The following is a 24,496-nucleotide window of genomic DNA, read 5'->3' as shown; positions in this document are numbered from 1 at the left end:
CTGTAGATGGGGTAATGTTCTCCTTTTCTAGGATAGTAACAGCTCAGGCTAAAGGTTAATCAGATAATAGTTATGGCTAATCTGTCAACTGTGCTTGGAAAGGAGAAGAAAGGAAAAGTGAACTGAGAGCTACACAGCTTTCTGTCGAGTAATTTCCTGGGTGTAGAAATAAGGCTGGGTCCATGACTGATCCTGTGGACTACTGGCAGAGTGAAGCTATACCCTCTTCATTAATGAGGTAGCAACTTGGTGGCTGAGTGTTTACTTGAATTAACTGACTTACCAGCTGGTTGAGAGGGTGATTTAAGTAAAGTGTCCAGTCTGCCTGAGGATGATGCAGCCTACTGAGATGGAAAGGAGCGGCTGGGGTTCCAGAGCAGAAGAAAGGATGTCTGTTGTGATTCCACATAACAGTGTCAGCGTCCATGGAATCTCCTACACAGTCAGGTAAAGCTAGTAAGGACCAGCAATGTAAGCTGGGACTCTGCAATAGCACTAATCCTCAGACTACAGGGATAAGACTTCCCTTAATTTATAGCATAATAGTAACAGGGATATAGTTTGAAGATGATGGACCTTAGTTTTAGTCCAGTGAAGGGAGACACCAAGGATGAATTTGGTCCTCTCTGTCTTGTAATTAAGACTATATTTTCCTGAGAGTAAGGAGTGATTCTGCTTTCTGAAGATTTCATAAGTGATTCTTTAAAGAAGGTCTCCGAAGGATATATAAAGAAAGCCTGAAAGGGTTGTGGTTTCATTTCTTTTGCTTGTTTTTAGACATTTAAGCTTCTGTCTTGGCTGGAAGACTCTGATATGACTGGAGAGCTCATGAACTGGTGACGCCAACAGAGCCAATACGGAACAAAATGAGCTATTAAAAGGGGAAGGGATTTTTAGTCAAGTCTGTTTAAAACTTTGTTTTTTTGTTAATTTCTATTTAATTTCAGTGGTTTTGTTAAAGGTCTAACACCCTCATCCTTACAATTAAAGAGCTCACAATAAATATTACTTATATCTCCCCTTGGTCCTCCACCAAAACCAGGTTAGATCAGGAAGGTTAAGTCTGGTTCTACTAAGATAAAAAACAAGCAGAAAAAAAACCTTTTAGAAATTAATTTTTTCCGATCCTCTTTATACATCAAAGCAGCAAAAAAGGGCACAAGCCCAATTTTTGAAATATTTTTTACATGTTATTTTAAATTCTTCCAAATGCCACATTTCAGCCTTTTCAACCTTCTTTTTTTTAAAGAGAACGTGTTGGACTTTGGTGGGATATCCCATCATATCATAAAAAATACATACGGCAGATCCTCAAAGATGTTTCATTTCACATAGAGAGTGGCCAGATTATGGCAATTTTGGGAAATTCTGGTAAGTAGTTCAAAACTTCCAAATCTAAAACAATACTACTTTAAAAAAAATCATGCCAAATGAATTTTGTAGACTGTTCTGAATGTGGGCACTTCTGTAATAAGGTCACAATGTGGATAAGCACTGGTTTACTTAGATTAATAATTTACTTTTCAATTATTGTCAACAGGCTCTAGTGAATGGCCTTCTTGGGGGCATTACACTGGTGAGGATTACTGAAGCACACTGCCCTAAGTCTCCACACCCTTGACACCAGAATATCCCCTCCCACTGCCTACCCTGAAGGGGCTGGGAGGGATGCTGGTATGGAGCTAACTATTCTGGCTTTACACTACTTGCAGATTCTCATGCAGGGTGCCTTTAAGGTCACTTTGCACTGCACAAGTGAGCTTAGCAGGGTCAAGGATCTAGCCAAAAGATTTGTATTTTTAAATAATGGAACCCTTGCAGACTATCAAGACTTTCTGAAAAAGAAAATCTATATCAATGCATACATAGTCACCATCAACCTGTACTCTTTAAAAAGGTGGCATTTTCAGTCGCAGTCTCAGTAGAATATATGTGTGGTGGTTCTCAGGGTACCAGGGACAGTAAGTCACCTTGTTTCTCCCTGCCTCTGGTGAGAGAGGGTCTTGCCCATGGTAACTTTGAGTTAGTGCCCTGACACCACCAGCCTTTCAGCCATTCAAGCACTCTCCTCCAGGCTATGCCAGCCCGGTCTTTGCCTTGCATGTTAACAATAGGTGCATCCTGGTCTCCAAGTCATTTTGAAGCATTCCCCTGTGATATCCAGCCCCTAAACTGGCTACTCACAGAAACTCCAGATCCTCTGCCCCCACAGGTTTATTTAAGAAACAATGAAGAATCAATTAGAAACAAGATAGTGATGGAAATGAATGGTCACAATATGAAACAAAATCATAAAACGCAAGCTCGGGCCTATGCTTATTAATAGTTATTCTTTCCTATCTAATAAAGTAGGTTTTCCCCTAAAAGTTCAATCTGTTGTAGAGCTGGCTGGCTTTGCAGGAACCAAGATCCAAACTTTCATGAAAACATCCCGCGCCACAAGATGTTTACTCAGTGAATGGATCCAGAGTGCTTTCCCCCACTCTGTATTATGGTGAAACAGTCTTTTGTCTTTATTCACAAATAGGGTGATCCCTCTGTCTGTTATAATGGTCCTTTTTCACCTCCAAGTTGTTTCAATTGTTTGCAGTTGTCCCATCGATAGTCTTGGGAAGCAAGGCTAGACAACTGAGCCTTGCCTTACCTCACTAGCTAACCAGGGAGTGTTGACAATTCTGCCTGAATGATCCATCACTGCAATGAATTATCCCCTGGTATCTAACTTTTACTCCAAGACCAAAAAAGCATCCTTTCAATATAGTTATATTATTTCTTCAATATTACCCATACATACATTTCACAATGATTATGAGTCTTGATAATTTACGAGCTTTCTGTAGATACCTTACATTACCCATTATGAATAAATACCCTGCAAGATGTGTTTGGTGTAGTGAGTTTGTCAGACCTGAGATGAGAGTTGTTTGCAAAGAACAGGGGATCTTTTTCCAAAGGGCCTCTGTGTCACAATATGGTTTCTTCCAAACTTGCCAGAGTTTTTCAGGTCTGTGTATGTGTATGGTTTCCTGGGCTAATGTTTTTCATCTTTTTTTCATCTTGGATGAAATTCAACCTTGTGCAGAGGGCCAGCACAGGGCCTATTCATCACTTAAGTCCTACTTAAACTCTTTTTTGAGCTTCCAGTGATACTTAAATGGTGCATAGGCCATGTGCTGCACAGGAGTTAGGCCCTCTCAAATCCCCCATTATCTTCCTCTTGCATTCCAAATGTGGTTCAAGCTACCTGCCCCTACCTACAGCGCTGCTCTTGACTCTTACTACTGCTCCTCTTCCTCACTATTCTGCTCAACCTTCCTGTCTCCCTGCTACCTTCCTGGCCTTCTCCCACTCTCATCTTCATAACTTCTCCCATGTTACCCCTTATTCCTGGAATTCCCTCTTGCCCCTGGAACCAAAGGTGAAATCTCTTCATTTACATTTCTCCTCAGAACTTATTTCTCCCACGAAACCTACTAGTTTCCTACAAAAATGCTCCTAGAAGAAGAAGTGCTCTTGATGCTCTGAGGCAGAACCAGCCCTGGTCTTCCATCCTTGTCTGATCTGTTTTGTCTTTCTGTTTAGATTGTAAAAGATGGGACAGGAATTGTAGTCCTCAATGTTTTGTATAGCATCAAGCACAATAAGGGTGCTTAACAAGTGATGAGAAATAAATAGAAATTTACACAGACTCTAACACTCCATTTAACTTTCATGGGCTGCCTTTTCACACCATTGTTAGTGATAAAATATATATCTATTTTTTCATTAGACGTGTGCACAGTGTCTAGAACAATGGAGTCCTGGCCTCTGATTGGGGCCTATAGGTGCTGCTATAGTAAAAGTAAGAATTAATCTGAATGAAAATTTTTGTAAACTGTCTAACAGGCTCTGGAAAAACAACTCTGCTGGATGCAATATCAGGAAGACTGAGACAAAAAGGAAATTTCTTTGGTGATGTGTACATGAATGGGCATGAGCTGAAGAAAGAACAATTTCAGGACTGCTTCTCATACGTTCAACAGGTTGTTTTTTAATTTAATTCATATGCATGGACCTTTTTGTTATCACAAAATTGTAGTGATAATAATAATAGAATCATATGGCTTGACTGTGATTTCACTAATCTTGTTGTAAATCAGGAGTAACTCTACAGAAGTCAATGGAACTATGCTGGTATGAAATGCATGTCAAAGCAGAACCACGCCCAGAGTTACTACAATAGTGCTGTTCTTTTCCTTTTCTAGAATGATACCTTATTAGGTTATCTCACCGTACAAGAATCTTTGACTTACACTGCTTTACTCACACTTCAGAAGCACTCCAGCGACTTCATTAAAAAGAAGGTCAGTATGTTCTATTCTTCCACGGAGACAAACAAGGGAATCTTTTCAGATATGTCCAGTGGATCAGATACCCTAATTTTATAGACACTACCTTTTAGCAGATTTGGATTCCCAAGTTCAATTCATGCTCTCACATTATCCTTTCATCAATGGCACTTTTAATCCATAGATCTCACAGTACTTTACAAAGGAAGCCAAGTATCATCATTCCTATTTTACAGATGAGGAAACAGGCATGCACAAGTGAAGTGACTTGCTTGGGATCACAAAGGAGTTCAGCAACTGAGCCAGGAATAAAACTCTCTGGTCTCCTGAATGCCAGTTCTGGGTCATGCTGCCATCTGGAGAAATAATTAATGTGTTGGAACAAAATTAGTGTTGCTGTAGCTGTATCAGTTCCAGAACATTAGAGAGACAAGGTGGGTGAGAACATCTTTTATTGGACCAACTTCTGTTGGTGAGAGAGACAAGCTTTTGAGCTTACACAGAAGAAGACCCGAAGAAGAGCTCTGTGTAAGCTCAACGGCTTGTCTCTCTCACCAACAGAAGTTGGTCCAATAAAAGATGTTCTCACCCACCTTGTCTCTTTGGAATGAAATTGTCATTCCTGAAGCAGTACCAGTTGCTACCGCATGGGAGATTGAATTTGATACCAAATTCAGAACTCCTGAAGTGGCCATCCCCATAGTATCTGGGCACCATTACATCATTACATACATTTGGAACTCCATCATTTCCCTCCTGGAAGAAGAACAAAGCTTCTATATCCTCCTCACTTACTGCTGCTTACTGTGAGGAATTGAAGATATTATTATTTATTTGTTAACCCCTGACAGAGTGATCAGCCCTGCACCATGCACAGAAGAAACACAGCCCCACTGAACTAGCAATCTGAATAGAGACAAGAAAAATAAACACGAAATGGACTGGGAGACCCAAAAGGAGAGGTCTATCTCTGTCGTTAATTTCTTAGTTTCAGAGTAACAGCCGTGTTAGTGAGCTGTAGCTCATGAAAGCTTATGCTCAAATAAATTTGTTAGTCTCTAAGGTGCCACAAGTCCTCCTTTTCTTTTTGTTAATTTCTTAGTGTCACTTGTGCCCATCCAGGTACTTTATTTCATAGAGCTGGCAATGGATGCCATTTTTACAATTTTCTGAGGGTGGGGGGAGATGAATTCTATTTGTGCCCTAAAGCTGGCAAGATACAGGTACAGCCAGCTGTCTGGTAGAAGAACATTCTAGCAAGGGGGCAAATGGCTGCTGCCAGGGGGTATGGAAGTCTATGAAGCTGTTTGTGAGAAGTTGCCTAGGATAGTGGCCTCTAGACAAAGATGATTTCCTGTTCTGATTTTGGAAAAGAATATCTGTCCAAAGTGGCCAGACATGAAGAGAATAGCCACACCAGATAAAAAGGCAAAAAGAGATTATGAACAATTTTACAATAGATGTCACTCAGTTAAAGAACTGCTGGGTCTAGAATCTGATGAACCATTTGTGTCTTTTTAAATTGTAACTATTTTGCAGGTAGATGCTGTTATGGCTGAGCTGAGTCTCAGCCATGTTGCTACTAATGTAATTGGAAGCAGTATTTTGCGGGGAATTTCTGGTGGTGAGAGGCGTCGCGTTTCAATTGCAGCCCAGCTATTACAAGATCCTAGTGAGTACTGAGCAGCTTTTCAGAATAAAACAAATACCTTGTCCTTTTCATTATGCTGTCACTTTGCACACACTCCCACCACCCACCTCTAAATAACATTTTAAAATATAATACACTTTTCTTCTATCACAGATCCACATTCCAAACTGCCATTGATTTCAACATGCAGGCTCATTGCACAATCAGCTCTGCAGAGAGGCAGAAATGTCTAGTGACTAGCGCATAAGCTGAGACTCCTGTTTTGTCACTGACCTATGCTGTGGCCTTGGGCAAGTCACGTAGACCCTGATAGTTAAGTTTAAGCACATGCATAGATCTTAGGGATTTAAGCATGTGTTTAACCATATGCTTAAATTCAGTCCTTTACAACTGTCTGTGCTTCTGTTTCCCATCTGTAAAACAGAGCTAATAAAATGTACTTATTTTAGAGGGGAGTAGTAAGGATTAATTTTGTAATGTTTGCTCAGCACTTTGTGTTTTCAAAGTGCTATGTAAGTGCTAAATATTATTATTTATTATTATTACTTAGTCCTTCATATTTATTTATTTGGATACAAAACAGAGCCAAAAAAGTAGCCTATACCCAAGCTCTACTTGCCTTGACAATTCCTTAAATTTGCAATTCAATTGGAATAACCATTTAGCAAGATAGCCGTGCTCATACATAAGTTAATGCAATCAGCCAGTGAATGAAGCATACCCCATACCTTAGCTAATGCAACTTTTAGAGCACTGATATGCTGTATCCACTACTTTCTTGAACATTTTTGTGAAGAAATTTATGATTTCTGTTGGGAACTTAAAAGGGGCAATATAATATCTATGTTGCAAAAATTCAAAGAATCAACATTTGTAGTTTACTACATTAATTCAGCCAGTGATGAAATGAGATTTGAATTTCCCTTGATGAATGATGTACACTACATTATACACTGTATGAACTCTGGTGCAATGACAACAGTCATAGATACTAATAAAATTGGTTGACTGGTCAGAGTGGGAATTGTCCACGCAGTACCTCTTTTGTGGAAAAAATAAAATAATTCATTTTCCAGGACTGTATCTCTCTTCCTCCATCTCCCACCCCCCAAATTCTTATGTATAATAAAATACACATTAAAATTACAAAGAAAATAATGCACTAATAAGACTGGTTCATGTACAGAACTACATACTGTACTACAGGATAATTTTAAATAGTTCATTATATAAAGCACAGTTGTGTATACTGTGTACATGCAGAATACACACTTTTAGCTAATTTTATGTAGCATCCTATCCTTAAAAGCATCATTTTATAATGCTAATTCTAAAAGCTGACAAACACACTGAATCTATTTTGGTAGCTTCACTGAGAAAAAGTTAACATGAAAAAATGATCAAGTTCTAATTCTGAGTATCAAAGAGAGGACCTGATCTTGCACTCTGTATTCACTGTGGTTGAAAATGGACCACTGAACCAAGTAAAGGCTGAAGGATCAGGCCAGAGAAATAAATGTGTACACAGGTTTGCATGGCTGTCACACTTTAGAGATAATTCTACAGCGTGCATTGAATGACCTATAAAGGACAGAAACTATACAATTTGCTTACCATTTAACTGAGTTTTCAGAAATTATCCCTGTTATATTCACAGAAGTCATGTTACTCGATGAACCAACTACAGGATTGGACTGCATGACTGCAAATCAGATTGTCTTGTTGCTTTCGGAACTTGCACGCCAAGACAGAATTGTGATTATTACAATTCATCAACCACGGTCAGAACTTTTCAGGGTAAGGAATATTAAAATGATAATAGCTTCTTACTGAGCATCACTCCATGCAGTTTTTCTTGACGATGAGAATTATTTAGTACAAAATTAAATACAGTCTATCTTCAAATCCCAACACTAGTTCCCATTTTCGACTGCATCAAATTCAAGCTGCTTGTCCTCACCTTCCAGGCCCTTAAAGCTCTGCCCCTTTCTGCTGCTCTGTTCTTGTCTCTAGTCACACTTCCCATTGATCCCTCTGCTGTACCACTGATGCTAACCTCAACTGCTCGTTTGTCCACAATCGCCTTCATGCCTTCCTCCTTCCTGTCTTTCTGAATTTATAACAAATTCCTCTCCAGATTCCTTCAAATTCCTCTCCAAAACCCATTTCTTCTGTGACGCAAGAAATTGACCAACTAATAACAGATAGGTTGAGGCACAGTTGGGTGTAGTTTGTCTTTATTTTTTTTAAAAAGACAATGTACTTAATGGCCAATTTTTTCAAAAGTGGCTGGTGATTTTGTGTATCCAACCTGAGACACCTTTACAGGGACCTGGCTTTCAGAATGTGGTAAGCATGTATGTCTGACCCTCCTGAGGCAGATTAGTATTTTTGCACCCATTTTACAGATTGGGGTTACTGAGACCCAAAGAGGGTCAGCAACTTGACCAAGGTCACAAAGCAAGGCTGTGTCAAAACTGAGAAGTCAAGAGTTCATGGTTCCCACTCCTGTGCTCAGACTGCACCTTTCTCTTCATACCCAGTAGGATCCAATACCTTTAAGAAGGGTCAGTTCTAATAGTTTATGATTAAAAAGACATTTGGCAGTGCAGAAATACAATAAGGAAATGTAATGACAGGGCAAATCTACACTTCTTGCTAAAGGGCCTTTATTTACCAAATTATAAAGTACTATTCCAATATTAATGTTTTCCTTGTTAGTAGTAAGTTGATCTCATTAATATATGTTGTGTTGTCCAACCAGTTATTTGACAAAATCGCCATCATGAGTTTTGGAGAATTGGTTTTCTGTGGGGACCCTTCAGAAATGATCACATTTTTTAGTGATTGCAGCTACACCTGTCCTGAACAATCAAATCCTTTTGACTTTTATGGTAAGTTTATCCAACTCATATAAGCAAAGATGTTGGCATTTTATTCTAGGCAAACAGGTTATGCCAGCATAACTCATTCTAATTCTTCCTGTTCTTTGTAATTGTGCTGAGCTAATTTGTTCCATTGCTTCTGAGGGGATCAGCGCTATAAAATTATGTAACATATTCAACAGAACAACTGGTCTTAGATCTGAGAATAAAAGTAACTGTGGGATTAGCAACAAAATTGTTTAGGTCAGTTTTGAAAACATGCTGCTTTTATCCAGTACAATACTTATTTTAACCTGTAGAACATTCAGATGCCTGAATGATAGGCAAACTAGAGCCGGAAAAGAAAGAGCAAACTGATGTGAACTTTACTCTGGATAAGGAAACAATGAAAATACACAACAGCATTGCAATAGAGCAATATGAAATAATAAGGCACACTAACTCCACAACCAGAGTTCCAGGTTCAGGGATCCTCTGGATTCATGATGCTCCTTTGCTCCTAGGAATTTAGACTTGATTCTCCAAAGTATGGAGTGCCTTTGATTCCTATTGACTTTAGTGGAAGTTGAAGATGCTCAGAGACTCTATAAAGCTCCACAGCATTATGTAGTATTTGGCTCTTATTGCTGATTTAAAACAAAACATTTACTTACCTCACAGTAATTATGGTTCTTCAAAACATTTTGTCTGTGTGGGTCCCACTCTAGGTGCACGTGCCCCAAGCACATGAGACTAGCATCTTTGATTTGCAGTGTTTGTGTGGCTGCACCTGCGCCCTGCATGTCCTTGTGCCCCACCCAGGCCAACGGCATATAAAGGGCAGAGAAGTCTCGAACACCCATCAGTTCTAGTGCTAATTCAGAAAATCAATTTAAGAAAGACTCACCAAAAAAAAGTGTGTATGGAGGGCAGGTCATGAGATCCACACTGTAGGACAGCATCTTGAAGAGCCACAGTTATTGCGAAGTAAGTTGCTGGGGTTTCTTTCTTTGAGAAATTGTCCATGTGCATCCCACTCTCCCCTCTAGGTGACTGGCAAGCAATGCCCCGTCTGGATGGTAAAACTAAGGAGTCCTAGTTGCCACTAATTAAACACTGATTGTAACACTGACCTCCCAAATTTGGCATCCAATCTTGCGCCCAAATCAAGGACAAAATGTTTAACAAAAGTGAGGGGATTACTCCAGGTAGCTCCCTGGCACATCTCAGACATGGTTATATTTCTGAAATATGCAGACAAGGCAGCCTGAGCCATAGTCAAATATTTGGCAGAAGAGGTATATCAACCATGTAATAACAGACTGAATACATGGCATAATCCATTTAGACATTCTCTGGGAAAAATATGGATTGTCTTTTAGAAGTGCTACTTATGGAAACAAAAAGATTGGTTGTCTAAAAGGGCTTGTCCTATTCAAGTAATATAGCAAGGCCCTTGAAATGTCTAAGTATGAAATTTCTTCTCTGACGGGTAGGAGTAGGTTTTGTAAAGAAAATGAGGGGATTAATGGATTGATTTAAATGAAAGTCTGAAACAACTTTGCAAATAAATTTAGTGTGAGATGTCAGCACCACCTTATCTCTGCAGAATGCTGTGTAAGAAAGGTCAGCCAGGAGAGTTTGGAGTTAGATGACCCTACTGACTGATGTAATGACCACCAAAAAGGCCCTTTTGAGAGTGAAATGGTTTAGAGAGCAGAAAGGCATTCAAAGGGGGAGGGTCCATGAGTCCTGAAAGGACAATATTAAGATCGACAGATAAGTGTGAAGCAGCGCTGGATACAGTAGAGTGGGAAAAACTGAGTATGACTGGCTAGGAAGTTGGCATAGTGAAATTGTTGCAAGGAAGATTTTAGTTGAACTGAATGAGAGTTCAGAGAGCTGGAGGGCTTGTCTACATGGGGGTTTTAAACTCGCTGAACTCAAGTTAATCTGGTTTGAAAATGCTTACATACACATGACACAATCCATCACTGCACTCTAATTCTGCATATGTCGCCAACTCTGGAGTCATCTTGCAAAGTGGACACAGTTTCCTCCAAATTGAATTTGTTTGCATCCACATGACCAACTGCTACACAATACTTTTTGCATGCTTTTAATGGCTACCCCACAGTGCTTTGCAGGCTGACAATTACTAACCTGTCCGGTTACCTGTGTGCCCTCCCTGCTCTGATCAAGTTCCAAGCACAACCACGCACCCCCATAAGAAGCTGGTATGGAGCCAGATGTTGCCCATTTGCTCCTGGATCTCAGGATACAATTGTGATAGCACTCCCGAAGCCCACAACATGTCTTGCACAGCTGCTTGGAGCCATGCTGAGACCATGGATCAGATCGCCATCTGGGAAGACGCATTGGTTCAGGAAGTTGTTGTGGCTGGATACCAGAAAAAAGATGTTTTTGTGGACATCACAAAGCAGATGTCCATAAGGGATCATTACCAGGACATCAAGCAGTGCCAGATATAGCTGCAGTCCTTCTGGACTTTACATATCATCAGAACTTGATTCTGTGGTATGAGAAAAGTGTCTTGCATGGATCCTGGGCTCAGGCTCCTCCTGGAGCAAAACCTGGGCACTTTGTGCTCTCTTTGATGGCAAATGAGTCTATAATGGGATTTCCTATTGTTGAAATATCAGGCTGAGGATGTTGCTCTTCAGAGACCATTGGTGACAGATTGTCTGCTATGTTGTTGTTGACTCCTGGAAGATGAAGAGCAACTGGGGTTATCCCATGGAGTTGACCATGTCCATAATCTGATTTCCTCTTGGCATAGAGGTGATGAACAATATATAATACAATGCAGATGTGTTGTCTGCGAAGAGCTGTGCAGTGGAATTCTTTAAAACTATAAGGAATGGTTTGCAGATAATCTGATTTTCCAGAGTTCTAGGATGTTTACGGGGAGGCTCATCTCCTTCTGGGACCATATCCCATGTATCTGAAGGTAGTCCAGGTGAAGACCACAACCAGTTCCTGATGCGTCTATGGTCAGTGTCTTTGTAGGCGGAGGGGTGGAGAAGGTTATGCCTTTCCGAATGTTCTGAGCATCCCTCCACCAATATAGTGATAACAAGATATAATAGTAATAATAAGAAATACCCTAGCTCTTATATAGCACTTTTCATTCATAGGTCTGGGTGCTTTACAAGGAAGGTCGGTATCATTATCCCCATTTTACAGATGTGGAAATTGAGGCACAGAGAGGTAAAGTGACTTACTCAAGGTCACCCAGCAGGCCAGTGGCAGAGCTGGGAATAGAATGTAGGTCCCTGAGTCCCAGTCCAATGCTACTAGGCTACATTGCCTCTCAGTGGCCTTTGATGTCTCCCTGATTTCTGGAGGAAGCTTGTTCACAAAAGGAAACACTTTGTCCCACATCAAAAAATCATACTTGATGAATAATGCATGGTAATTCAGTATGTGTAGTTGGAATGAAGTGCAGGAGTAAGCTTTCCTTCCAAAGAGATACAGCTTTTTGGGGTCTTTATCTTCAGGAGTAACTGTTGGTAGACCATGCAGGTGTGCTTTCTCATGAACCACAGAGATATACCCAAGAGTCAGGGATTGAATGTGTATAGAACTTTTCAAAGCTTCTCCCTGGAACTTTATTTTTTTTTCTGCTGGTTTTGCAGTGATGCAAGGGTAGTGGTGGTCTTCCAGAGATCTGTAGCTGGCTCCAAGATGCCTTCATTTATTGGCATTGGCAACCTGCCCACAGTGGAGGAATGGAAGATATCAAATAACTTATGGACCTTTCATCAGTCACTGAGGTTTCAGTTTTCAGTGTGACAGCAATTTGAGACAGCAGCTCTTGAAAAGTCCTGAAATAATCCAGAACCAAAAGAGGCACCTTGTCAGGAGGAGGAGATGATGATGATGATGATGATGTCTTTGGGAGAAGCTAGTGGCTCAGTTGCCAGTGCTGGCTCAAATATCAGTACCGTGATGACTGGCATTGAGGAATTGGTATTGGCAGGAACCAGGGTAGCTGACCTAAAGCTGAAACCATTGTCGCTTGCCCTGAAGCATAAGAGCACTTTGTGCTCAGTCCCTGGGAGGAGAGTAGAGGTGAACAGCTCTTCTTAGGCCTTTCAACTTTCCTATTCTTAGGGGAAAAAGACCAGTGCCAGGAACTATGCTTAGTCTGGGGCTCTCATCTACCTTGCCTCAGCATGGAGGAGACAGTACCAGTCTTCGGTGCTGGAGCAGCCATTGGTGCCAAGCTGATCTTTGGCATGCTATGAATTCTATCGGGCTTGTCAGTGCTTGGCCAGATTCCTTACCAGTTCCATCTTCGGGAGTCATATTCCAGTCGATGGGGGTGCTGACAGTGTAGGATTTAGAGGTGGACAGTTCCATCTTGAAGCTTGATGCCTGTTCTTCTGGGTCCTAAGTGCCTCTGATAAACTCCTCCAGATGACATAATTTTAGATGGGTGTCTCTAGATTTTTCTCATTCCTGAGGAGAATGACCATCAAAGCAATGGTCAGGCTCATGGCTCTTGTTGAGATGAAATAAAGAGCTACGACGCTCTGTAAGGAGAATGAGTCTGTAACAAGATGGGCAGAATGAAGCCCAAAGGCTTTGAATTTGCTATTTTAAGTGGTTGTGGCAAAAAGTGTTGAGAGAAAATAAGTATTTGTTTAAAAAAAAACCCAAACAAAGTAAGTTTAAGTAAATTTTTAAAGGGAAAAAAAGGATGGATTTCTGTGGAAATAACCCTTAAGTAGCAAGGTAAGGATAGTCTTCAAGAATGTGGTAAGGGGTAAGAAGCAGACACAGCCTAGTTTCATTTTGATGCCACTGATGATAAGAAGGAACCGAGGAATGGTTTCAGCCATTCTGCCCTTGGGTTTGGGGGCAGAGCACAAGGATGTGCAGGATGTAAGTCAGTAAGGAATTCAGATTTCTATTCTAGTGTGCATAGGGTATATGTGCACCTAGAGTAGGTACATGCACAAATACTCAAAGAACCCATACTTCTAATCTAGTATATTTGGGTGGCTGATTGCTGATGCTGTTTGAACGCTAACTAGTGAATCCAGAAATGTCCAAGACGTTATACGAAGAAGCATGGTACATTCAGAGGGAAACAGTATTTTTCTATTGTTTTGGTGGCATTCTGCCTTCAATTAGGAGAGAGAATGATTGTAGACATGAAGCTGGAATTGAAAAAAGCTGAAAATACTAATATGACAGTAAGGATAATTTTGTCATCATGAATTTGAATAGTCTCAAAGTCACAAGTTTGAGATTTAGACTCACATTTTAAAACATTCAGTAAACACAAAGTGCTACATTCTTCAAGTGTCAACCTTTGAATGTGAAAATAAAGAAAAAAGTTTAGATCAAAGAATTACAAGTGTTCTGAAAATTGGTAGCTTCTGTGCATTTTGACTATATAAACAGGGGGTCTGAATCTGTTATCCCCGAGGTCAGTTTTCACTATTGTTACTCCTAATTTACACCAGTGTCAGAGGAAAATAAAGCTCTATGTTTCATAGAATGGATTGTATTGATTATGGAGTCGAAGCACAATGTTTGGTATTTGTCAAACATGACAGTAAATAAAGAACAGAATGTTAACTACAGGGCCTAGTGGTTAGTGCAGAGATTAGATTTTAAAACTCTCACATTGCATTGACTTGCTGTGTGACCTTAAGTAAATCACTTAGGGCCAAACTTTCCAATGTTACTTCTGGGTTTGGGTGACTAAATGTTGGATCCCCATCTTTAAAGACATATGACCTGATTTTTTGAAGTACTGACCACTAAAGCTGAGGACAATATTGCTTATTTCAGTTACCTCACAGAGGTGCTCTGAAGCTTAATTAATCTTTTGTAAAGTACTTTAAATTCCTTGGACAAAGGAGTTTAAAGTACTTTATGGTTTAACTCCCACCTTGTTATGGTTTAACTCCCATCTGACAACATTTTAGGGTATGTCTACACTGCAATTAAAAACCCGCGGCTAGCCCATTCCAGCTGACTCAGGCTCCTGGGGCTTAGGCTACAGGGCTGTTTCATTGCGATGTAGACTTCCAGGCTCTGGCTGCAATCTGAGCTCTGAGTCCCTCTAACATTTCAGGGTCCTAGAGAGTCTGGGCTCCAGCCTGAACCTGGACGTCTACACTACAATTAAAGAGCCCCATAGGCTGAGCCCCACGAGTGCGAGTTAGCTTTAGGTGTCTAATTGCAGGGTAGACATACCCTTAGAGTTTAAGCATACACAACACTGAAAAAACAAAACTTATGAAGAGAAGGTGTAATATGAACACTTTATGTAGCCAGTTTAGCAGGTTTAGAGAAGCAAGTGATCTGTTAGAACACATGCTCCTGAGAACTTTAATCTAGGTTCTGATGCTATTGGTCAAGTTAGATAATTGTTTGCTTCAAAAGAAATGTGATTTTCCAAAACTCCACAGCATTAGCATTTGATCATACAAGGAAGACAACCAGAACCAAAGGTTCTCATCTGCTAATAATAAGAAACAGCTGCTGGTGGCAAGACCAACTTATAGGTGAATTTATTAATATGGAGCATCCAGCTATGCAGAATTTTTATCTTCTGTAAGTTCCACTGCAGTAAATATTTTTGCTTTACACGGGGCTTGGGACAGTAATGGGTAATTTGACCAGCCCAGCATCTTCTATTTTACATTTTTAAAATGGGTGGGGGCGGGGTTGTTGAGATTGGAAGTTCCCCTTCACCAGAAAAGGCAGCAAAAACCAGTGCAACAGGGCAAAGCTGCACTGGCGAGAGAAGAGAAGTAACTCTGGTAGCATGTTATCCCCTGAGACCAATATTTCACAAAATGAAGCTCCATGGGTTAGGTTGGAGTGTCTCATAGTAGAGAAGGGGTAGGAGTCAAGGAGAAGTTGTTCTGTATGGTGGGCAGTCCTCAAAGCCTGGTAGATTTCTGAGTGGAAATCTGATCATCCATCCATCCTAAGCAACATTAGCACCTTCTTTTCCCTGAACAGGAGTTAGGGCAGGGGTGGCCAACCAGAAGTTAATATGCAGCTCCTTGTATAGGCACTGACTCCGGGGCTGGAGCTACGTGCACCAACTTTCCAATATGCTGGAGGGTGCTCATTGCTTAGCCCCTGGCTCTGCCACAGGCCCTGCCCCCACTCCACCCCTTCCCGCCCCCTCCCCTGAGCCTGCCGTGCCCTCGCTCCACCTCCCCTCCGCCCCCCGAGCCTCCTGCACGCCACGAAACAGCTGGTCAGGAAGTGTGGGGAGGGAGAGGGAGGTGCTGATCGGCGGGGCTTCCAGTGGGAGTGGAGTGGGGAAGCTTATGAGGGGGCTGCTGACGTATTACTGTGGCTCTTCGGCAATGTCAATTGGTAAATTCTGGCTCCTTCTCAGGCTCAGGTTGGCCACCCCTGAGTTAGGGCATAGGCAATGGTAATATGGTTCTTTGTCAGTGGGGAACAAATTTAGAGGCCCTACCAGTGAAAGGCAAATCCATTCATTTCAGGATCTAGGGCTCCACAGAGTCAGGGTTCCACAGAAATAACATTCCCAGAAGCTGAATTCCCCACACTGAGAGAATGGAGAGGAACCTCCACAAGGTGAAAAGTTCCCAGTTTCCAGCAAACTTTTCCTCCTTCTCCAGATTTTTCTACAAAGACTTTGGTGAAGGGACAGTAGGAAGGGGAAATGATCAGGCCTTTGATAATGTCTGTAGTTTAACACTTGAGTAAATTTGCAGTGGATCTGACATCTGTGGACACTCAAAGCAAAGAACGTGAACTGGAAACCTACAGAAGAGTTCACATAATTACATCTGCCTATAAAAATTCAGAGATCTTTCACAAGACTTTGGAGGCCATTGAAAGAACAAAACGCATGAAAGACCTGCCAGCAATACCATTCAAAAGCAAAGACTCACCCAGTGCAGTCTCCAAACTATGGATTCTCTTACGGTAAGAACTCACTCTAAAAAAATAATAATTTTGAAGCTCTCTAATAACCTTATTTGGATAATCTTATTCACCTTGCATATAGGCACATACGTTATTTCTTCCTCTGGGCTTCCCAGTGCATACCATTTTCCTTATGCTGCCTTTTACATTGTAACCTCTTTGGGGCAGAGTGCCTTTGTTTCTTTTTCAAAGCTGGACACATTATCAGTCATAACGAACAAAAATAGTACAATGATTTTTGTTTCAATTTCAGGAGGACAACAAGAAACTGCTCCAGAGATAAGATTGGCATAACCATGCGTCTTTTCCAGAATCTGTTGTTTGGCCTGTTTTTAGCATTGTTCCTTCTCAGACTGAAGAGTGATGTTCTAAAAGGAGCACTGCAAGATCGCGTGGGACTCCTTTACCAGTGTGTGAGTGCTCCACCTTACATAGGAATGCTCAATGCTGTTGCCCTGTGTAAGTTATTTGTTCCTCCATATTATGTGCAGCAAGTACTGTATATACTATGAAAAAGGCCTTTAAGAATGCTAATTTTAAGGGCTACACAATGTCCCACAGGGAAGCAATGAGAGGTACAGTATAGTGACACAGACAAAGACAGTATAACTCAGAGCAACCTGATTGTGCTGAGTGAAGTAAGTTATTACACTTATTTAAAGAGTATAGCATGCTCTCGTGGCATGGCCCCCTAGCTGAGGTGGCAGGGAGTATGGAACTGGGGCTCCAACTAATCCCTGTCCTTCCTTGTCCACTTTCTGCCTCTGTGCTGGGGCTGCATTTTTGGCCAGCTCTTATATGGATTATGCAAGTGGGGAATTGTCCTTACTTCCTCCTATGCCCCTGTTTGGCTGTGTAAAGGTAGGACAAAGTCTAGCTGCAAATTTGCACTCTGTTAATTGAGATCACAGTTATGGGCATGGAAAGGTTGAAAAGGCATATGACATGGGTGGCTTCAACAGTGATTAAGGGTAGAAGTCTTTATTAGACTTTTTTATCCTTGAAAGTATTATGTTGGTATCTTATACTTCTGAGAATTGTTATTTTCAAATGTTCTTTCTTTCACAAGTGCCATATGTTGGCCTCCCATGTAGTAACAATACCTCTGTTTGGAGGGTGAAAACTGTTCTTTCAATCAAGGGCACATATGTGACCCCCATCATCATAGAAGATGGACATCTCCATAAATTGACCATCAAGGACAGTTCTTATGAGTGGTGTCAGATTCTTACCTGCTAGAGATGACGCTTGTATCTCCCATGCCGCATCTGGCCACCTCTGGTTCTGTGTGTAAACTATCTGATCTACTAGTGAACATGGTTTTCACATGCAATGGCATTAGGCCAACCAGATGGGTTCAAACAAAGTGTTTCTGAAATAGTCTAAGAGTTGTCAAGTTGCCTTGTCTAAGCTTTGTGAGCATCAACTTCTGCATGGTATTTTTGGTCAATGGTGGTTTAATTCCTATTGTACCTTCCACTCCAGTTCCTCCATTACGTGCTGTCAGTGACCAAGAAAGCAAAGATGGCTTATATCAGAAGTGGCAAATATTGTTAGCATACATACTGCATTTCCTTCCCTTCAGCATCATCAGTATGGTGATTTTCAGCACCTTTATATACTGGTAAGCACTGAGACAGTTATACCTTCTTAAAACTATATTCTCATTATGGTGCCCTTAAATTCCTGTGTCAAGAACAGGCCTCCAGGAATAGGCTTTAAGATATTGTCTTTCAGAGAGATCAGAAAAGCAAAGAAAAGGCATAGGGATGATATAGTACTTACCCTACTCTAACTCTTATCTACATTCAAAACTTATGCCAGCATAGCTACACTGGTCAGAGTGAGAAAAACCTACACCCTTGTCTGACATAGCTGTATCGACAAAACTCCTAGTGCAGACACAGCTATGCTGACATAAGAGCACTGCTGTTGGCAAACCAGTCACTCAGGAAGGTGATGTTTCCACATCACCATAAAAATGTCTCCTATCGGTGTATGCTGCATCCACACAAGGGACCTATGACAGCATAGCTATGCTGACATAAGCTATGTAGTCTTCTAACTCGGTGAGTTAGAATTTTGGTGAAAATGTTCTAATAAACGACACAAAAATGAGACAAAAGGCTTGTTTTGGCCCTTAAAAACCTGTGAATCTAAGACAAATAGATGATCTCAGTGTTTGCGGTATTGCTTTGTACTACTTATAGGAAATACCTTGAACACTCCAAATATTGAGGTTAGGGTAACTTATTTAAGGCCTAATTCTGCCATCCTCACTCATATTGAATAGTTTCTTACTCCACAAGTGGTCCCACTGAAATCAAGGATTAAGGTATTGCTCACCCTTCATTATTTAAGGGATTTGGCAAGTTCTGAAGGGTTAGGTCTTATATCATTTTCATGGCATGCACAAGGGTAGAGAGGCCACAGCCTCCAATCCTGTGGAAGCCTGTCTGTGTAAACAGTTTGAAGCTGGCATTCTGAGAGTTTTTGGGGAGAGTGGCTGCTAACTGTGGCATAGTCTCCCTTCAATTCTCCAGAGTTTCTTGCAGAAGTTTTTATTATGTGATCATAATTGTCTCTATTAATTGCTTTCCATTTCCCCAAAAGTTTATTAAATCCTTAAATCCCAGGATGTATTTTTAACTATAATCAATCTCACAAAAATATCTGAAGTTCAAAAAACAGGCAGGCAATTTCCAGTTTTAAGCAACATAAAAGGCTCTTAAATGTCTGTAGATAATCTTTATAAAGCTAGTGATAGCTCCTAAGAAAGTAATGATGCTTACATCAGACATAAAGTAATTCAGCGTTTCCCAAACTTTTTTGGCCATGGAACACTTTTTAGCCTATTACGGAACACTTATAATATTATTTTGTAGTTGTTTGGTTTTCAAATAAAAAATTGCATTATTTATGCTTAAATATATTTTATTTTATAAAACAAAGCAAAAATACCAATTTAAAATTACTTGAACTAACAATTTCTAACTGGAAAGCGTGTATGAAGTAGTACAAAAATCAAGTGCAAGAGTCAAAATTAAATTCTAGATTCTTTCACGGAACACCTATTCAGATCGTGCGGAACACCAGTGTTCCACGGAACACAGTTTGGGAAATGCTGAAGTAATTAAAAGCCCTGAGAAATATGTAACTAGGTAGATTTCTATCCAAGGTTATTCAGCCTTATCATTCTGTCTGCTTGTCTAAGTTATAAAGGATGGGGAGTGTGGTACACTGAAGATAATGTACTGTCATTTTTCCTGTGACAATTGATAGCAAAATTACAGTTACTTTATGGTCTACAGTAAAATGAACACAATGATGAAAGGCACTATTACCTTGGGCTTGGATCTACCAAAATATACCTACGTCCACCACGTGTCCTGATGCATGCTCAGTCGTCAGCCTAACTGCCACCTCTTCCCTTCAGTTCCTCAAGAGGGAATGGTGGTGTTATTCCAGAGAGGAGATCATTTTCTTAAGTCCTTTTTACAGAGGATTTCAAATTACTGCAAGCCCCCAAGTGGAGAGATAGAGGGGACTTTGGCAAACAAAAACATTTTGAAAAAAATCTTTCCTTACAGAAAAAGGAGAAGAGTTTCTGCTCCTAGTGTCAGTTGGAAGGACTTGCCCACATGATTAGTCTCCTGCTTACTCCATCTTAGTATTTAGGGAAGCAGTCACCTTCAGGCAACGTTGTCCCTCTCCTTATAATTTTGGCATAGACCTAAAAAACCAAAACAATAAACACCTGCCAGCCAGGGAGGTCCTGTGTCAGTCTGTGCCCCAATAAAATTCCCCCTTGATTGACATATATAAAAAAACCTCTCTCTCCACTAAGATTTTTGTCCCCTATTGCAATTCCCATTACACCTGCCCAGTGAATTGTTTCCCTGAGAAGGGGGATGTAGAAAACATTCTGTGACCATTGCTGAGGTAGACTTCCTTTTCAGGAACAATGGCAGGCAACTTATACAGCTTCTGAGAGCCAGCAACCACAAAGACTCACTCTGTCTTCTTTACAGTATACCTGTTTTGTAGACTGTAAACTCTTTCAGGCAGAGACTGTCTTTATCTGTTGTTGTAAGCCTCTTTTCTTTACCTTGAGATGTGCTCCATCTCTTGCTGCTTATCCTGACCACTCCTTCATGCCAGCCGCACAGGAAGGCCATGGAGGCCTTATTGAGAGGTCAAGTTAGGGAAGAACCAGGATGGAGCTGGTAGTATGAGGAGATCAGATTTGTTAGCAGGTGGTATGAGCAGGGGTGAGAAAAATAAGGATATGTTTTGTTTCGTGGAGAGGAAGTAGGAGCAGGAAGGGGGTTAAGACTCCTTCTGTGGAGTGAGGAAATTAATTTAGATGCCCCTTAATAGAGGGTACTAAGGATGTGTACACTCTTCTTTAGGACTATAACAGCCTGATTTTAAGCAGGGCCCCAATCCAACATCCTTTTTTGCACCCAGAATGTGCCTGTATAAAATATTGTGGGTACAAAATTCCATCTGTAATTATCTGCAGACAGTACTGATGTTATTTAGACATCCAACTACATGATTGTACCTCCATGACTAAATGACAAAATATTAATGCACCTGTGGGTACAAAAAGGGAGAATGTTTTTTTAAAAGTCTGATGCCATAATGTTTATTTTTATATTTTAAAATGCTCTCTTGCCTGTATTTGCACAGGACTGTAGGAATGAACCCTGATGTTTCCAGATTTGGATGTTTCTTTGCTGTTGTGTTAGTACCTCATATAATTGGTGAGCTCCTAACACTTGTTTTGCTTGGTGTGGTTCAAAATCCAAATGTAGTCAACAGTGGAGTGGTGCTACTTAATGTAGCAGGAGTGCTCGTTGGAACGGGGCTTGTAAGGTAAGGAAAAGTATTACTAAATAATTGTGGTTTTAATGATAAAATAATGTAACTATAGAATAGTCTCAAGAATCTGTTGCTAAAGGTGAGTCTATGCGTGTGTACGCAACAAGGTAACAACTAGGTAAAGTGCACCTGTAATCTTTGGCAAGGCAACTATTTAATCACTGATCTTTTAAACCTTGTACTAAATACATGGGACACACTCAATCCTGACTTTTCCTACAGAACTGAAATAAGCCTAATGATAGTTAATGCCAAAGCCACTTCCTCACTGGAATGGCTACACCTGATAAAGTGGTTCTCAAAAAAAGTATCACTCTGTGCCATATTTGACAGTGCTTTTTCTCCTGTAAACAGATTTCAGCTAAAGCTTGTACTGCAAAGTAAAACTACATTAACACTCCCTTCACTGCCCTTTTAGTCACTGCGAAATTTAGTGAAGGATTGTAGTTTTGTTGTGAAAGTATTTCCCACCACCTTAGTTCCGTGCCTTACTGATCTCTTTGAGTGAGAATGTGCGGGTTTTTTTACCATGTTTTTTAGTGTACACAGTGCTAATTAAGACTCATTGTCTGTCTGTGAAGAGAGTCAATATTGCCAGTGGGTCTTGGATTGCTGGACATTTCTGCTGCATTTGCTGTGTTGGATGATAAGGAGTTGGTTGGAATCTTTGTATGAGAGACAGGAAGTGCATATATTTGCTGAGTACAGTTACACTGAGCTGATCCAAGACTCTGTTTTGATTCACGTTATTAATTCTTTGTTTTGCAAGTATCTTTAGTGGTCCTCCAGGCCTTAATATTCACTTTGTGTCTACTTTAGAGGAAATGAATTGAATACACATGGTAGACTTTTGTTATGCAGATAACACTGATCACTCCTAATAGTTCTTCCATTGTCATTTTATTAGCTTTTTTTTAATGACACAGCAACATGAATATAAATAAGTTGTAAAATTAATTGCAACCATACCCAAACAATTCATTACTGTATATCCTGACACTTGTAATGGTCATTGGTCTCCTTAATAGGTCCTTCAACATTTGTCACAAATACAGTTTGTACTTGAATATTGTGCAGGCAAATTAAGAACACTCTCTAAAATGTGAGATGTTGTAAGATGCTGAAAGGAGCAGTGCAGTTATTATAAATTTGGGTAGTATTGGTTCTTGAAATAACAGAAGCCCAATTTAACTAGTTTTTGTTTGTTCAAGGCACACAGAAAACATGCCTACACCTTTTAAAGTTCTAAGTTACCTTACGTTCCAAAAATACAGCAGTGAGATTCTTGCCGTCAATGAATTTTATGGATTAAACTTCACATGTGGTAAGTGTTCATTGAGCCCCCTTAAGCCCTTTGTAAATCAATTTAATGAAATATATGTTTAAATTTATAAACATGCTAACAAAGAGTACTTGCCTATACCTTTCTAAGCACTCCATACAACTTACAAAAACAACATATGACCACTAGGCTATGCTTCCCAACCGGACCCCAAGTGAGGCCCATTACAAGGGGTGAAATTCTCCAACTATGGAACACATGGGACCCTGTTTATAAGTGAAAATCAAACACCTTTAACATCTCCTTGAAACCCGCAGACAGACAGGGCAGATCATGGCAAGATACTACATGCTCTAAGCTGACTGACACATTATATGCTAGCTTCAATTTTGGATGGTTCTAAAATGTAGTCCCATATAGAGCATATTGCAGTAACACAACCTTGAAGATGTCAAAGGCATTCATCACAACAATGAGGATAATACTTTGCACTTTTATGTAAGGATCTCAAAGTATTTCATAAATATTAATAAACCTAAGTCAAACCACTTCCCAGTGCTTATGGGTCCTCGCAGACAGCATATTTGATGGGCCTTAAATCTTCCATTTGGTGTGAGTGAAATGGAAGGTTCTAGTGACACTTCATTCTTCTCTTCAGAAAATGCAATGCAGGTTAGACACAGAAACATGAAGAATGCCCCAATTTCCCATATACAGAAGATTGGCTGGGATGGGCACTGGGGAGCTCCTGGGACGCCTGTAAGGGAAGGAAATCTACCTGCCCAGCCACGCTGTGGGTATTACTCCAGTTTCAGGACCACAGTAACCATTGCAGCAGCTGTATGAGCTGTGGTATTTGTATCGCAAGAAATCTGCCAATGTGCTCTCAAGCTTCTACGGTGAAGCAATAAGTCATTGCAGAGCTGAGTTCTGAACATACAGTAATTGTACAGCCTCTGCCCAGAATCTCCTGGAACAACACTGTTCTCCACTACAGACAGTGCCCTCCAGACCCACAGGGGAACAGGAAGGAGTTGTGAACATATATGTTATATTAAAATAAATTGTAAGGCCAAGTATATTAAATAAAATTGAGTTAGAGTAGAACTTGGGATCCAGGTGTTTAAATCAGTGCACCACTTACAGTAACCAGCCTGCATGCTCTATAATACAAAACTTTTTTTTTTTTTGCAGGTGGCTCCAATGTTTCTTCTGGAGTTGGCACATCATGTGTTTTCCAGCAGGGCATTCAGTTCATTGAGACAACCTTTCCTGATGCAATGTCCAGATTCACAACAGATTTCTTAATGCTATATGCTTTCCTACCTGCACTTGTCATTCTAGCAATTGTGAGTTTTAAAATAAGAGATATAATTATTGTCAGGCAATAAAAATGTTAGCAATTCTAAACTGGCTGTACAGTACTATATACCAAACCTTGCAGTAATTGAAAACATTATTTGGGCAAAGTAGTACCCATTGTTTTGTTGTTTTTCTAAATTATAGCAAGTGAGGAGTGAATTAC

General features: G+C 40.4%; 1 protein-coding gene across 1 annotated transcript; it reads left to right on the top strand.

The window, feature by feature from the left end:
* The first annotated feature begins 107 nt into the window (after positions 1-107).
* On the top strand, positions 108-24,496 carry ABCG5 (ATP binding cassette subfamily G member 5). Its single transcript, XM_074949360.1, has 13 exons — positions 108-447; positions 1,250-1,371; positions 3,886-4,022; positions 4,245-4,343; positions 5,868-6,000; positions 7,637-7,776; positions 8,744-8,873; positions 16,589-16,802; positions 17,056-17,261; positions 18,288-18,426; positions 21,498-21,683; positions 22,901-23,013; positions 24,166-24,496. The coding sequence occupies exons 1-13, from the start codon at positions 332-334 to the stop codon at positions 24,360-24,362; spliced, it is 1,932 nt and encodes a 643-aa protein (XP_074805461.1). The 5' UTR covers positions 108-331; the 3' UTR covers positions 24,363-24,496.

This window comes from Natator depressus, chromosome 3 (assembly GCF_965152275.1).
Source record: "Natator depressus isolate rNatDep1 chromosome 3, rNatDep2.hap1, whole genome shotgun sequence".
Lineage (NCBI taxonomy): Eukaryota > Metazoa > Chordata > Testudines > Cheloniidae > Natator > Natator depressus.
Note: the sequence above shows the minus strand (reverse complement) of the source record. Positions and strands in the feature narration are given on the sequence as shown.

Excerpts from the sequence above, each read along its gene's own strand:
- ABCG5 (XM_074949360.1), top strand. The coding sequence starts at position 332 with ATGATGCAGCCTACTGAGATGGAAAGGAGCGGCTGGGGTTCCAGAGCA. Across the intron at positions 1,372-3,885 it reads GGCAATTTTGGGAAATTCTG|GCTCTGGAAAAACAACTCTG; the intron begins GTAAGTAGTTCA and ends ACTGTCTAACAG. Across the intron at positions 23,014-24,165 it reads TGGATTAAACTTCACATGTG|GTGGCTCCAATGTTTCTTCT; the intron begins GTAAGTGTTCAT and ends TTTTTTTTGCAG.